This window comes from Typopeltis vanoorti, chromosome 4 (genome assembly GCF_054136105.1).
Source record: "Typopeltis vanoorti isolate ZY-2024b chromosome 4, IOZ_Tvanoo_1.0, whole genome shotgun sequence".
NCBI classification, from domain to species: domain Eukaryota; kingdom Metazoa; phylum Arthropoda; class Arachnida; order Uropygi; family Thelyphonidae; genus Typopeltis; species Typopeltis vanoorti.
In genome coordinates, this window is record NC_143552.1 from 9,313,423 (window position 1) to 9,329,736 (window position 16,314).

The window sequence follows — 16,314 nt, forward strand, 5'->3', positions numbered from 1 at the left end:
TCCACCAAATATCTTATATTTAAAGAAAGGCTTAGGTGTTGTTCATTATTCGTAATAATGCTGAAGGGTATAACCAGCACCAAGAGAGAAAAAAAATACATTTATTAAACTTACTAATATTTCACTGGTTTTTAACCGAACTTCATCAAGCACAATGATAACTGTGACAGGCACTTTACACAGCACTAAACTAAGTAATTGTAGAAACAATTTAAATTGTAACTGACATATAATGTCCATACATGGCACCCTCTATGGGTTAGATAACTACAAAGTTAATTTAGAGAAGTCCAGCTATTAGGTCTTAAAATGGTAGTCTCCCAGCTCTTTTGCAAGTTAATGCAACCATACTTATTAAGGTTGAGAGAGAGAGAGTGCTTCATAGCTGATGCTGATTCTAAGAATACCCTCTCAGACCTATAATGACTTCTATGTAATATACATTTTTTCTCCATTTGATCCTATGTGAAGGAGTATCAAGAGCATGGTCTGCCAATCCCGACTTGCCATACAGATGATCTTGAATGTAATTTTTGTGTTCTTCAAGGCAGATGATAATTAACTGATCTACCACTCTGTCCTAAGTTGTTTGGTTGGTTGGTTTATGGTTTATTGGTGCAAGAACAGCAAAGGTTACAGCAGTAACAGTCGAAGATAAGTAAATAATATATATGTAAACTTTGAAAAAAAAAAAACCATCTTTTTACACAAAAAATAAATTAAGCAATGCAGTATCTACATATAAATAAAATTACATTGAAATGTGTTTGTACAGATTAATGCTTTGTAAAAGGTTAAAAAATATCATGCAATCTGCCTGAGTGTGTATGGATTGGCTATATAGATGAAAATTTCATTCTTCTCTCATGCAAAGTGCTGGCACTCCATCAGAATATGACAAATAGTAAGATGTGTGTTGCATTTTTCATGCACAGATGGACCATCAGTAAATAAGAATGTGTAAGATTACTATGACCTATGCAGAGCCTAGCAAGAACATCTTCCTCTCTTTTCTCTTTCTACATTGACTAGAATGCTTATGCTTAATTTCAGACATAATGTCATGCAATTTGTTTGTCAATACTTGCTACCATGATGACTGACATTGGCTGATTAGATGTTTAAGCCACTGTGGATGCAAGTTCATAGATACCATGTTCTACACTGGTCATAATTTTTAAAAATGGTACTTTTTAGGGTGCATCGGTGAAATTATGCCTATGACTAAGTGCATTGACTGTGTCATTTGAGAGTGTTTGTGGTGATACGCATTCTTGCCATAGTTGTGGTTGGTTTTCTGTAAATGAAGGTTGAAGTGCTGTAAAAGGAGGTTGAAGCACTGCAATTTTTTTCAAATGGTGATTCTTAACTTTTTCAAATTCTTTACTAGCAGCATTTTCAGAGATGGAGATTAGAAATGACCATAGTTCTGGATTGAGTATTTCTGAAAGCTCTTTCATGTAATGTGGTGATAGTAGTAGTGTTGATTTTTGCCAACTGGATGTAAGTGCTGCTAATCTGTTCATGAATTAGTGCTATGTTTGCATGTGTGCGCGGTCACACACACACACATACACACACACACATGTTTAGGTTTTATGGAATTAAACTTCTCTTGGAATCTTAGACAGTTTGGAAAGATATTTGTATTCTGGCAATTTCAGTTTCCACCAAGTTGACTGCAAAACAGGATTACAGCAAAACCATTCACATCCGTATGTTAAGGGTACGTCTAAAAAATAGCCAAAGTTCTCTGCAAATATGATCTCCATACTACTGTCAAACCTTTCATCCAGCAGCTACTTTTGTACATTCTCGACTACATAAAGATTGACTACATCCTCTAGAACATTTAGGAGTGTATAAAGTTTCTTGTGCTCGTAGTTTAGTCTACTTTGGACAGACTAGTAGATCAGTTAACATCTGCCTTTCCAAGGTCATCTGTATGGCACATCAGGATTGGCAGACCATGCTCTGGATACTCCTTCTCGTTCAATTATTATTATTTTGTATGATGATTCAATGGCCATGAGTCCCTTTTACAGGGAGATATGACACCATCTCCGTTCCCCCCCCCCCCCTATTTTTATCCAGGCTGGGGACTGGCATAGCTGATGAATCAGACCTGTGGCTTGAGGGACTGTCTTAAGTATTCTTAACTGTAATCCGTGTGTGTTCACGGGGCCAGTTTGCCTGTTTTTTTTTGGGGGGGGGGACAAAAAACCTGAGTTTCCGGGTTAAAAAACCCCCTACCTCCATATGAGACCGCCAGCTAACTCACCTTTCATCGAAAGAGACACCAGATAAAGGTTCCTCACGTCATGGATAGGAATTGAACCCAGGTCTTTCCAACCAGAGGGCTTCTTCTATACCAACTGAGCTATGGAGGCTCTTTCTTGTCCACTGCAGGACATGGACCTTCCCAAACTTCTTCCATTTTTGTTTCTCTTTTGTCTCTGACCACCATTTTACTCCTCTCTATGTCTGGATAACATTTCTCCATCTTTTTCTCTGTCTAGCCCTTTTGCACTCTCTTTTGTCATAGATTGTAGTTCTTCTTGGTTGCCATTCCATTATCAGTCTTGTCCACCTTTTGTCTTTCATTCTCCCTACATGACCAGCCAATCTCCATTTTTAATTTTTTATCACTTCTATTATATCTCTTACTCCTGTTTGTTTTCTTATTTCTTCATTCTTAATTTTATTATTTTTAGTAATTTTCAAACATTCTTCTTTCCAGTTTTCTCTCTGCTGTCCTCGGATCTTCACATTGTTTCTCTGTTACGTGTCTCTCTACCATATGTAAAGACTGGTATCACACAGCTGTTGAATATTTTCCTTTTGAAACACAATGATAGTTCTCTGGTATGTTCTTTCAGTATTTTAATAGCTCTATTACCTTGTATGATTCTTTTGTTGATTTCTTTATTTTTCTTTAAAACTTACTGCTTGTCTCCAAGATAGATATATTCATCTACTTGATCTAGTTCTTTTCTGTCTATAGTTATTTCATCCTCTTCATTTTCTTTTGTCACATACTTTGTTTTTTCAATATTTATTTTACGTTCCATTTTTAAGCTTTTCCACCATAGTTCATTTGTCATAGATTGTAGTTCTTCTTTACTCTTTGCGATGAGTAGTATGTCATTGACATATCTTAGATGGTTGAGGTGCTTCCCATTGATATTAATTCCTTTCTCTTCTCAATTTAGTTTTTTAAATATTTCTTTCAGTGTTGCACTGAATAGTTTGCATGAAAGTGTATCTCCTTGTCTCATTCCTCTCTATATTTGGAATGGTTTTCCTGTGTTTTCAAGTTTTATTGTCACTGTTGCTGTTTCATATAGTTATTTATTAGTCTAATATATTACTTTTATATATTCTGTTTTCCAATGCTTCTATCATTTTGCTTTGAAATATGGTGTCAAAAGCTTTTGTGTAATCTACAAACATCATATGAAGGTTTATATGATATTTATTAGGTTTTTGTATTGGTTGGTTTATAGTATGAATATGGTCTATTGTAGAAAATTTTTTTTCTAAAACCAGCTTGCTCAGTTTCAGTTTCAGTTAAATAGATTCATTAATCTATTTAGCAATATTTTTGAAAACAGTTTATATACTTGTGATAATAGGCTTATCAGTCTGTTATTTATTTCTTCTTTATTTCCTTGTTTGTTTTTTTTTATGCTCCATCACATAGGATCAAATAGAGAAAAACATCTATATTACTTAGAAGTCATCGCAGGTCTGAGAGGCTCAGCTATGAAGTCTCCAATCTTAATAAGTATGGTTGCATTAACTTACCAATGATCTGGAAGACTATCATTTGGAGATTTAATGATTGGACTTCTCTAAATTAACTCTGTAGTTATAGAGGGTACCATGCAAGGACATTAGGTGTCAGTTACAATTTAAATTGTTTCTACAATTACTTAGTTTAAGTGCTGTGTGCCTGTCATAGTTATTAATTTTGCTATGATGATGCTGGGTAGAAAACCAGCAACATATTGGCAAGTTTAATAAATATATTTTTTCCCTCTTGGTGTTGGTTATACCATTAAGCATTAACATGAATCATATCATAATAATGCAATATCACAATGCTTCATTCTGGTACAGGTTTATTTTACCTGTATTTTAGTCAAAATAAGGACGAGATTACTTCAGTGAAATAGTTTGTATGCATCATATTTCAGCACTTTATTTTTCTTTAATGAAACATTAAGTTTGCTAATTTAGCAGAATTTTTTTTATTGATCTAAACAGATGGTAGAATTAGCTTCACTTGATTCAAGATCCAGTCCTATAGAGAAGTTATCCTGCTTGAAAACTACTCTTGTAAGTTTGTTTTGTTCTGTGTGTGTGAAGATGTTCTTTGTTGTTGTTTTTGTTCTTGTTGTGTTTAGAATTCTCTTTTATATATTTTTATCATTAATCAGGAACTCCTCTCAGATGATATTCAGCAGTCTCTTCAAGAATCTCATGATCTGTTTCACAAAAAAATAGGTAAGGCTGTCTTTAAGATGGTTACATGTTGTCAACCTTTTTCAAATATGTTTTACTTTCTAATTAATCATTTTAAGTATCAGCTGGCCAATATAAATGAAGCCAAACTTCATAATCCATTAATTAGTATGAAGTATGCTTGATTTTCAGCCTCAGAACATATTGAAATTTGGCAAAGGCTTTACTCTATTATATATATATATATATATATATATATATATATATAGTAATGATTAACAGAATTGGCAATGTTCAATAAAATTAATAATATCCTTATGCATGCTTAATATATCTGGTTCAGACATATATTTAATGCGTAATATGCATATACTCAACATGTGTAAGTGAAGCATTAGATATGAACAGGAATCAATAAGTTGTCCAACTGGATCATGCAGACCAAAGAGGAGAGTATACAAAAATGCACAGAGGTAGCTTATTATTTCTGTATGCAAATGCAAGGAGTATAAGGGAGGTTGAGTTTTTTTGCCTCAGTGAATACTTTGTGACCTCATGTGTTAGCACACCTGGCTCTCAGAAGCAGGTGTGCTAATTGGTATCCTTAGTGTAAAGGATATCATTAGCATCGGAGTGATGGCAATGATATCAAATGATTGGAGTCCATTTAGCATTGAGTTTGAAACTGTATGCTATGAGGTGGAGTCTGACAAGATCAAATACATGGTGGGGTGTTGCACAGACCTAGTAATTATCATAGACTCTACTTATCCAAACATTACTGAGTAGCAGTGAAATCTCATGAAAAGTATCAAGCCAAATTTATTGTACGACAACTTCTGTCTGAATTAGGGTGTCAGAGGAGATTTCATTAAACACATGACTATTCTTCCTCTGGTTGGTGACAGTAATCATGCTAAACTGTGCTGTAAAGTGGCTAAGTATATATTTGCTCCATTCAGAAAAGGTCACATGCTGAACTACAAAGCAGGAAATTATGATCCACTGAGGAGAATACTAGGCTTGATCCCATGGTATTGGGATCAAACCTAGATCCCACTCTAGGTTTGATTCCAATGAATGGGAAAGATAGAATGTCCCTAGAATTTGAAGAATGGAGAATGATTTGAGTCCAGTTATGAAAACTGTAAGGTGCAGGCCAGAAGATTTATGACTATACTGATACTGCAGAAATCTAAGTTTGAGTATGAAAAGACAAACCAAAAGAATTCTCTTGTTACACTGCAAGTAAAAGAAAGCAATGTGCAAGAATAATTCTCATCAATGCAGATGGTATGTGGATTGCAGATGCAGAAGACATTCAACTAATAAGTACCCATTTTGCTAAAAGCTATCAACCTGTTATGCAATCTATAGCTCACTCATGCTATCACTACACTGAAGGAATAAACTCAGGTATATGAGGAGGAGGTACTAGAGCTGTTGCATAAACTGAATATGACTTCAGCAATAGAGACTGATGGGATATCAGCAAAGATGCTAAAAGAGTCCTGCTGAATCCTTTCCTTTAGTGTTACATGATGATCAGCATTCATTTTACACAAATTATGGACTCTACAACCGTGTTATTAATAATTATTATAATTTCCCGACGCTTCTACACACACACACACACACAAACACACACACACACACACACACACACACACACACATATATATATATATATATATGAAACGTACTATTAACTCGGGGTTGGGATATGTTCATTTTTTAAATTAACTGACTTAAACCCGAGAATTATAACACAATGACATTTATTTGAAAAAAACGCAACATGTTTCGTCAAAAATGACTTCTTATCGCCTGAAGAAGTCATTTTTGACGAAACATGTTGCGTTTTTTTCAAATAAATGTCATTGTGTTATAATTCTCGGGTTTAAGTCAGTTAATTTAAAAAATGAATATATATATATATATATATATACAGAGACAAGCTAAATTACATTCCATATAGTATGCTGAAGAGACAGTGATTTGATCAACGGTTATTCTACTGGCCTGACCTCTAGTGAAAATAAAATAAAATTACAATAAAATGAAATAAAATAAATTAACTACATCAAAGCTATATTCTATTTAAGACAACATCAGAGAAACATTCTTTCATACAGATATCTTTGTTACAGTGAAAATGGTGTCCTAATTTAACATGACAATTGTTATATTAGATTTAGGATCCTGGATTAATTATGGTTCTGTTTAGAATTAACTCTTAGGGAGAAAGGTTAAATGGGTAGAATATGTGCCTTCCATATGTTTGGGATTTTTAGACCATCATTATTGTTAAGATTAGGATGATTGATAGGAATCTCACACACCTATTACCTCACCGATAATTCTCCCACATTTCCAACCCCCTTTTTATTGGCATCCATCATATGGCAATATACATTTATCTGCTGTTAAAGTATGACTGAAAGGAAGGGGGGGGTTGGAAATGTGGGAGAATTATCGGTGAGGCAATAGGTGTGTGAATTTTAAACCCAGGTTTTCTTATGGGTGGGCAGAGAATTCTTTGGCAGAGAGATGAAAGATAGAAATGTTTGGGGAAGAAGAAGAAGGATATGATGAGATAAGATCAGGGGTGGGAGTAACAGGGTGTGAGCCGTTTCGACAGTGCGTCGTCTTTGGAGCTTGTGGAGGGAGTGAAGGCTATGTCATGTCGGCTTGTGTTTTTGTCTTTGGTGTATCTATGTTGTATTCTATTGGTCGGAGTCATAACCTAATTTTTATGTTTTGGAGTTTCCAACTCCCGGAGGTTATGTAGGGGCGGTGGACATTTATTGAGTTTGGTCACATTTTATGACTATCTTTTCCTATATTCTACGCATTGTTTCATTTTACCTATGTCTATTATTATGGCTTTGTCGATTTGTGGGGTATGCTTCTGTTCAATGGTGTGGACTGCTAATTCTTTTCCTGTATTTCGTATTCTGTTTTTCTTTTGGTTGTTTCCTTTTTTTATTATTAAGATGTTCTAGAATTGGTATGTTGCAGTCACAGTAATGTTCTTGTAGTCTTGCCCATAAAGATCTGATTGTAGAACCTGTGTAGGTGACATCACATCCTTGTTGGCAATGAAATTTGTAAACTACATTGTGGTGTTCTAGTGTTTCTTTGTGTGTGTGAGATTTTGTAAGTTTTAGAAGTGTTGCCACTTTCTGGTTTGTAGTGAACATGAGCTTATAGTCAGTGTGCTTGAAAATGTATTTGTAGGCTTTGTATGTGTTCTGGATGTATGGCAGTTTGATGATATTTTGTGTTGGGAAGTTTGTTTTGGCTGTCGGGTTTTTGCTGTTTTGTTGGCGTAATTTATTAGCTGTGTTGGGTAATTTCGGTTTTTAAAAATCTGTGTTAATTTATTTCTGTGTTGAGATAATTATGTGCAGTTGAAAACTTGTAAGCATTTATAAATTGTGCTAGGATGACTGATTTTTAATAGAAATAAATTATTAATTAATTTCTATTAATTATTAATTATTTTAATAGAAAGAATTCTTCTTACATGGCATGGAAGGGTTTGATTTATCAATTGCTTTAATACATTTGGCAGTGTTTAGACACAAACTCTGAATCAATGATTCTCTCTTTTGAGCAGCACCAAGAGCTCTCTTAATATTCGTAATATCCACTTATTTGTAAACTGACATTTTTGAATTCGGATCTCAATCCATTTTTGAGTTGATGGAAAAGAGTTCTTTTTAAAAACTCACTATCACAATCATCAGTTTTATAATCGTATAACATTTAGTTAACCAATCATAAAATTGGGAAACCGATTCTTTTTGCATCTGTGTACATGAGTTAGCTTTCTAAAGATTTGGGCTTAGTTCTTGTCATTTGCAAAATTCCTCAATCAAAATTTATGCTACAAGAAGCCAACTAGGCTAGGGATCTTGGAGTTTTAGTAGATAGGAAATTGAAGTTCAAGGACCATATAGCAAAGATTGCAAATACAATTTAGAGGATAATTACAATGCTGAAATGAACATTGAGATCTAAAGATTAGGAAGTCATTTTGCCTCTTTAAAAGGCTTTATGACCTCATCTAAACTATTGTGCATGGATCTTATCTCCTGGTGTTTGAGGGGTGGAGACACAATGAAGAAGGTTCAAATGACAGTGTTAAAGATAATATCAGGACTGTGGAATGCAAATTATGAGGAGGGATTGAGGATTTGGACTAATGTCTATAGACACTAGTCCACAGGAGAAAGGGAAACTTCTGAACGGGTCATACAAGATACCAGTAGATGGAAGTTTTCATTTTATAGGGGTGGGGAGAGAATGAGAGGGCTTCCATGGAAGTTTAGAAAGAATGCGGTCAAGAAAGGGATGAGATCTAGAATCAGTTATTTTTTTCTCATAACGTGGTGTATGTGTGACAGGAGCAGCTTACCTTTGGAAGTTGTAAGTGCAGATGGTATGATGGAGTTAAGTGAGTCCCTGAAGGTCTCTTTTTAATAATAATAGGGCTTATGAAGGACAGTTATGAAAGGTTAGTACAAATGATCTTTGAGAGAAAAAAAAAAACATTTCCAACAAAAAGGGAAGGGACTTATAGAAGTCAAACTGCACTACTAAGAAAACCATCTCTGAGAGTTTTATTTATAAGTATTAATTTGAGCACTGTTGGCTCAGAATATTTTTTCATGGTAAATGAGTTTGCTTTTGCATAAGCATCCTTTCTCTGTAAACTGCTTTTGTCATGAATAAATGAGAAGTCTTCTGATGGTGAGTGTACATTTCTCTCTTTGAAAATCTTTCTGAACAATGTCATGAACCTGCATTTTTGAAACAACAAAAACCTGCTTTCTTCCATTGAGTTGTTGTTGTATTAATTTAATAACATAAGCTATTCACAGTGTTTGTTATTTGTAATAACATCTTATTGCAATGTGAATTAAAAACAAAATATGCAAACTGCCTGAGACACCATTAATGATATCTATTTATTGTTATTAGAACATACAGAAAAATGCAGTCTGCTCTAACTATAGCATACAACATTTAAAAATAAAAATATAAATACTTGCTAAAGCAAACTACTGAAAAGTCCCACACAAAAGTTCATAGGTATAATGCTATTCTAACAGAATTTCATTGAATCTTATACACGATCCTAAACAGCCATCATCATTTAACAGTGGAAGATGGAAAAGAGGTTATAACCCAGACCTTGGATTTGTTAGTAATAGAATAGCTAATCTGTGCACTAAACAGGTACTTGCACCAATCCTAAGTTCACACATAGACCAATAATGCTGCAAGTTTTCTCACCAGTCCGACTTAAGGAAATCCCACTTAGAAGATGCTTTAATTTTAAAAAAGCTAACTGGGAACAGTTCTCAAGAGAATTAGACATAAACCTGACCAACATTTCACCCAGACTAGAAAATTATGGAAAGGTCATCAAAGCTATTAGATGGTCTACTACCAGGCACATCCCAAGAGGTTGTAGAACATGTTACATTTTAGGTTTTACAGAGCATAGTGTGGAAATATATGAAAGATATTGTGACCTATATGATAAAGATCCATTTGCATCAGAAACAATTGATGCGGAAGAGGAACTCATAGCATCACTGTCTGAAAAAAGAAGTCAACAATGGGTAGAGAAAATTAAAAGCTTAGATATAAAACACAGTAGCAGGAAAGCCTGACTCTTACTCAAAAAATTATCTGCTGACCCCACAACAGCAGCAACCGAAGTTAATATAAATGCAAACCAAATTGCAACTCAGCCATCTCTGAATGGTAAACCAAGTACCGAAGGAAAAATACCTGAAGATTATATTAAAAAAGTTAGGGATTCGGAAAATAATTACTTCGAAGCACCATTTACTAAAGAGGAACTAGAAAATGCCCTAAAATCCTTAAAACCAGGAAAAGCTGCTGGTATAGATGATATCAGGAAAGAGATACTAAGGAATCTGGGAGAAAAGGCAACAGAGTGGTTGTTAGAATTTGTCAACTTTTGTTGGAAATTTGCTAAAATACCCAGCATATGGAGGCAAACAAAAGTAATACCTGTTCTGAAACCAGGTAAACCTGCTGAGGATCCAAAGAGCTACAGGCCTATAGCTCTCCTATGCACAACACTGAAGCCGTATGAGAGGTTAATCTTGAACAGACTAAGTCCAGAAATAGAGAAAGTGCTGATAAAAGAACAGGCAGGATTTAGACCAGGAAGATTGCACTGGACAAGTATTAAACTTAACACAGTTTATCGAGGATGGCTTTGAAAGGGGGGTTAGGAACAGGAGCTGTATTTATAGATTTGAACAGCAGCATGTTCTAAATCTTAGAAAGCTTATTAGTCAAAATTTACAGCATGACAAACAGCTATCGGTTAGTGGAAATATTTAGGTTGCTACTGTTCAGCAGGAGATTCTTTGTTGATTTTCAAGGAAAAATGAGCAGATAGTGTATCCAGAAAAATGGTCTACCTCAGGGAAGTGTGCTTATCTCCCCTCCTCTTCAATATATATATATACTAATGACCAACCTCTATAAACCCACGTTCAAGAACCTTCTTATATGCAGATGACCGGACAATAGCTTATCAGGAAAAATCCTTTGATGACATTGAGAAGCAGCTCACACAAGAGCTAGAAACCCTTACAGTTTACTATAAGGAAAACCAACTGAAACCAAATCCCAGTAAAACCCAAAATGTCTTTTCCATCTCAATAATAGGGAGGCAGGAGAGAGTTGAATATAGAATGGAATGGTGTGAAACTGGTCAGTTATCCAAATCCAACTTACCTAGGTGTTACACTAGATAGGACCCTAAATTATAAGCAACACATAGAGAAGACAGCAGCTAAAACTCAAACACATAATAATATTCTGTGCCGATTAACATCATCTCAGTGGGGTGCAAATCCACAAGTACTGCACACCTCTGCACTGGCATTCTGCTTTTCGACAGCCGAGTATGCTAGCCCTGTTTGGGAAAGATCATCACATGTCAAAATTATTGATAAGGTTCTTAATGAAACATGTCGGCATATTACCGGCTGCCTTAAGCCTACAAAATTTGACCATCTATACTCACTGTCTGTTATTGCACCTCCTCACATCAGAAGGACTACACAGGACAGAAACAGCAACTAAATGATGAACGGCATCCTTTGTATGGACCTGTTGCAGTACATAAGAGGCTAAGATCAATGAAAAGTTTTATTCACTCAGTGGAACCGTTAGTTGATTCCATAAAAGCTACAAGGTTAACAATGTGGCAAGAACAATCTCCAGAGGCTCTGATCTCAAACGAATCTCTTCCTTCCAGCTTGCATCTTGACTGGCAAAGATGGAAGACATTGAATAGACATCATTCCGGAATGGGCAGATCAAAGCAGAATATGGCCAGATGGGATTGCACAGACAATGACAGCTGCTCATGTGGTGAAACACAAACCATGGATCATCTGCAATGTTGCTTAATAGACATTAATAATATATGTACCCGAGAAGATTTAATGCAGTGTAATGAAACAGCTTTAAAGTATATTAGTCACTGGATGAGTGAAATTGGACATTTTATGTTTTTACTTAATATTTCAGGCAAGTGGCATTTTTGTCTTTTAATGTATGCTTTTAATCCCTGTTTCTTTAAATGTATGTGTTTAATCATTTGTATGTGTCTAAGGACCCCTCGATGAGTCTAAGGACTCCTGAAGTAGCCCGTAGTAATAATAATAATGTATGCGCTTACATTTTCTGTAGTTCACACACGAAATAAATAAACAGAATTTCACTAGCACTAACCATCCCACTATAACAGACTGTTTCAGCTCTTGCAAACTTATTTGATGGATGAGTGATAACCATAGAGAAGAAAATTTGGGGAGAAAACTGTAACCTTCAGTTGTTTACCAATATGAAACAGAAGCAAGTCAAGTGAATTTTGTTGGGTGAATGAAGGCAGAGAGTAAAGTCTTCACTCTCAACAAAATACCATTTAAGTTGAAGAGTGGAATTCTGTCCCATAGCAGTTTTGCATTCAGAGTCCAAATAATTGAATTCTATGGTGAATTTTTTCTGTGCTTACCAAGAAGTTAAAACCAGCTTCTTCTTTCATTTCAAAACTAAGAAATTAGTTTAAAAGTTAGAAAGCACTTTAATAATGAATAGATACCTTAGGTGAAAATGTAGTCAAAAGACTGTTCTAGCAAAGCTTACATAATAAATTATATTGGACAAGAAATTATATTCTTGTTTTTTGACTTCACCAAGCTTGATCAAACAAACGTTTGCACAATGAAGTATCTTTGTGACTTAGCTACCTTTGTATATAAAGGCATTAAAATTCACGTCACATTGCTATATTATTATTAAATAATACAGTAATGGATAAGAAATAGTTGTAGTAAATTTTACACTATTTTTTTTTTTATCTGACCCACACATATAAGGTCACAAGACCTATAGCAGATCAGTGTTGTGTGTAGACAAGAGGATAAGGAAAAAGGAGGAATCTGTTTACATTTTTTGAACAACTGAAGGTGTTCCAGAGAACGCAAGTAGGTGAATTGAAAGAGGAGGCAATGGATTTGGTTTGGCAAGTTTCAAGATGGACTGTAAAAGGGATTTGATTATGGGTGTTTGTGTAGATCTTGTTCTAATGATTTTGAAGGAAAGTGGAAGAATAACAGTGGCCAATTCAGTATATCATTCTCCACGAAAGTATCTGTAGACAATGCTATGCTGAATTGGCCACTATTATTCTTCCAAGACAGAAACTGAACATCTATGAAAGAGAGAGAGAGAGAGAGAGATGGTTTGAAGTGAATATATGAGAAAGGAATCATTAATTTACCAGAATGTCCTCTTCTGGATAGAATGAAGCGATCCTGGAGAGGATTTTGGTAGATTTAGGATTTGTATAGAGTTTGCAGCTGTGAAGTAGTGGCTTGTGCAAAAAATAATAATAAAATAAACACACACACACACACACACACACACACACACACACACACACACACACACACACACACACACACACACACACACACACACACACACACACACACACACACACAGCCATAGAAGCTGTGGTTGAAATGTGTTTGTGTCAGGAAAGGTTGGAGGTATAGGTCAGTCCAAAGAGGGAAATCTAATTGTGTTTGGATATCTGGGTGCTATTTGAAAGTAAGGGATGCACTCTTTCTTGCGAGAGGAAGAGAGATCAGACAGGACTGAGTTTGGTGCATTTATGTTTATAGGGATGTCCTTGCCCACTTAGTCAGAAAGCAAATTGATAGGAAATTGTATTGACTCAGTATCTCCATGGTTCTAGCTCCCACCAGTAAAATCTCAGTAAGGGTCAAAACATGTCCTGAGCAGAAATCCAGCAAATACTTACCGTTATTATTGGCTTTGTCCTTTTCTCCAAATTTTCCCATAACATTCCTATATGCCTGGTGAGATTCATATACTACTCTGCTGTTTAGATCTCCAACAAGGACTACTTTTTCCATTTTCTTTATGTCAGCTGCCTGTTCTAATGACTTGAAAAATTATTCCACTTCTTCCTTAAAAGAATCTTATGTGCCACCATAGGTACAAATAAGTTTTATTGTCCATTTCCCCATTTTGAAGTGTGCCCACATCACTCTACTTGAAACTGATTTCAAATCAAGAAGCTTATCTCCATGTTTGGTGTTGAATGCTATTGCTATTCCTTCCTTTCCTTGATCATTATTACCTGAATCTAACCTTCTATACTTATTATTTATTAAGATCTCTCCTGTTTTTGTCTTCTTTATCAGTTAATGCATGCCAATTCTGTCTATGTGATACTTTTCCAATTCTTCTACAAGTTCTATTTCCTTTCCATTAATACTCCTTATATTGATGGTTCCTATCCTCAATTCTTCTGACGTTGGGTTTATTCTTCTTCAGGATGTTGAGTTCCATTTGCAGCCCTTTCACTGTTTGTCCTAGTTCCCTGATGAAAAGAGTGGTGTGTGTGTGGGGGGGGGGGAGCTTGTTTAACTGAGTGACACCCCATCCAGACCATGAAATCTCATCATGTTGTACCATCATATGCATTTGTGGTTTAAACCAATAGAGAGTACAGTTTGTTTGGCTCAAAAAAGTCCCAAATTGCCAGCCTATCCTTGTTCATTCAGTACCCAGTAGATACCTACTGATGGGGTGTCCCATGTGAAGGTGAGGAATGTACTTTAGATCAGAAGCCCCGGTTGGTTCTCTGCATTCCTGAAAGGCAACGTAGAAGTGTCCTCCCAGTTACATGGCTTAGACTCTTAAGCCAACCCCATGTTTATTTCTATTATATTTAATTCTCCCTCCAACACAATTATATACACCAGACCTGCAAGATGAAACCAACTTCTTGCAGATGCAAAAAGATCTATGCTCTCCAAATTTGTCCTACTTCATATGGTCTACTTTTGTCACAACTTAAGCAGGTAAACATCTTAAATGTATCCTCTGATCTGTGCTTGAAATCAAACTCTTGTATATTTATCTAATTATAAAAATAAAGCTCTTCCCTTTTCTAATCAAATTTGGGTTTCTCTTACTGTAACTTAAAGCATTGTAAAGTTTTATTGCCTACCATCACATATCTAGAGGAACTAAAATCTTGAAAGTTTTATCTGAACAGAAAAAGCCATTAATTGAAAGCCAAACGGCTATTTTTTCTGGCATCCTTAATAATAATTAAGGGTGTTGTACTACCAAGTGGTCATTTACACTTGGATTTGCCGATAGTTTTTCGGTATATATGAAACTCATAGATTCTTAGTTCTCGATCTTAGAGTTTTGCTTACTGGCAGTTGAACAACAAGGGATTTGTATCCCCTTAATTAGAAAAAGCCATTGTTGGAAAATTTGCTACATAGCTTTCTCTTGTTGTAATTTAAACAGCTGTAAGTTTGTTATTTATATCCTTTACTTAGGTCCTCCTAAACGAATGCTTTATTTAAAAAAAACTAAAATTTGGAACTTAGCATTCTGTTACTGTGCCTTAAATCATCCCTGTGTTCTAGCTGTCTAGTGTCCATGTCCAACCACAGTCATGTGATTTCATCTAAACCAAAAGTGCTATGTTCATCAGTTTTTGTATATAGCTTTCTTCTGTTGTAATGTAAAGCACTGTAAAGGTCAAGTTGCCGCCCCCCCCCCTTCCAACTATAAGCCCTAACAAACTGTTGTAGATTTTATCTAATTAGAAAAAATCTAAGAGCTGACACCTGTTAAAATCATTTGCCTAATAAAAATTATAAGGGGCAAGATATTACATTTTTGTTTTAATCCTTTAACCAAGCATAAGCAAACAGTGTTTGCATGTAAAGTATATTCATGATTAGGCCAACAGCCTTATCTACAGATTGTAGATTGAGGTTGTTGACTTCACATCAGTTGCATTGATATCCCATAAAGCACAACACACTTCCTTTCAGATGTGCCACACACACACACACACACACCAGTTTTGTTTGCTTATGCTCAGATAACAGATTAAAAGAAGAATATAATTTGTCTATTGTAATTTATTTTGTAACCAAATGAAAAAACTTTGTACAACTATCTTCAGTCTAGGGTGTAATAATAATAATCTGGTGATATGGCATTTTACTGTTTGTATATGGAAAATAGGCTATTTATTTATTAATTTAACTCCAGCATCTTCCTAAATATAGCTCCTAGATGAGACCTCAGTAAAGGTCAAAATCAATCTGGATATTGACCTTTCCATTAAAGCAAAGCAGCATATACTGCTTGGAAAGAAGTTAACGGACACCTCCATGGGCGAGGTACATTGTGCCATGAAATGAAACATGTTTTTGA

The 16,314-nt window shown here is 35.2% G+C and overlaps 1 protein-coding gene across 2 annotated transcripts in view; it reads left to right on the plus strand.

The window, feature by feature from the left end:
• The window catches only part of LOC150107094 (ankyrin repeat domain-containing protein 27-like), a 515,355-nt gene that overhangs the window by 282,914 nt on the left and 216,127 nt on the right, over positions 1 to 16,314 (plus strand). For both annotated transcript variants that reach the window (XM_090390995.1, XM_090390996.1), the window contains 2 exons: positions 4,270 to 4,341; positions 4,443 to 4,509. In XM_090390995.1, coding sequence (XP_090247121.1) covers positions 4,270 to 4,341; positions 4,443 to 4,509 — 139 coding nt within the window. The remainder of the gene's footprint in view (positions 1 to 4,269; positions 4,342 to 4,442; positions 4,510 to 16,314) is intronic.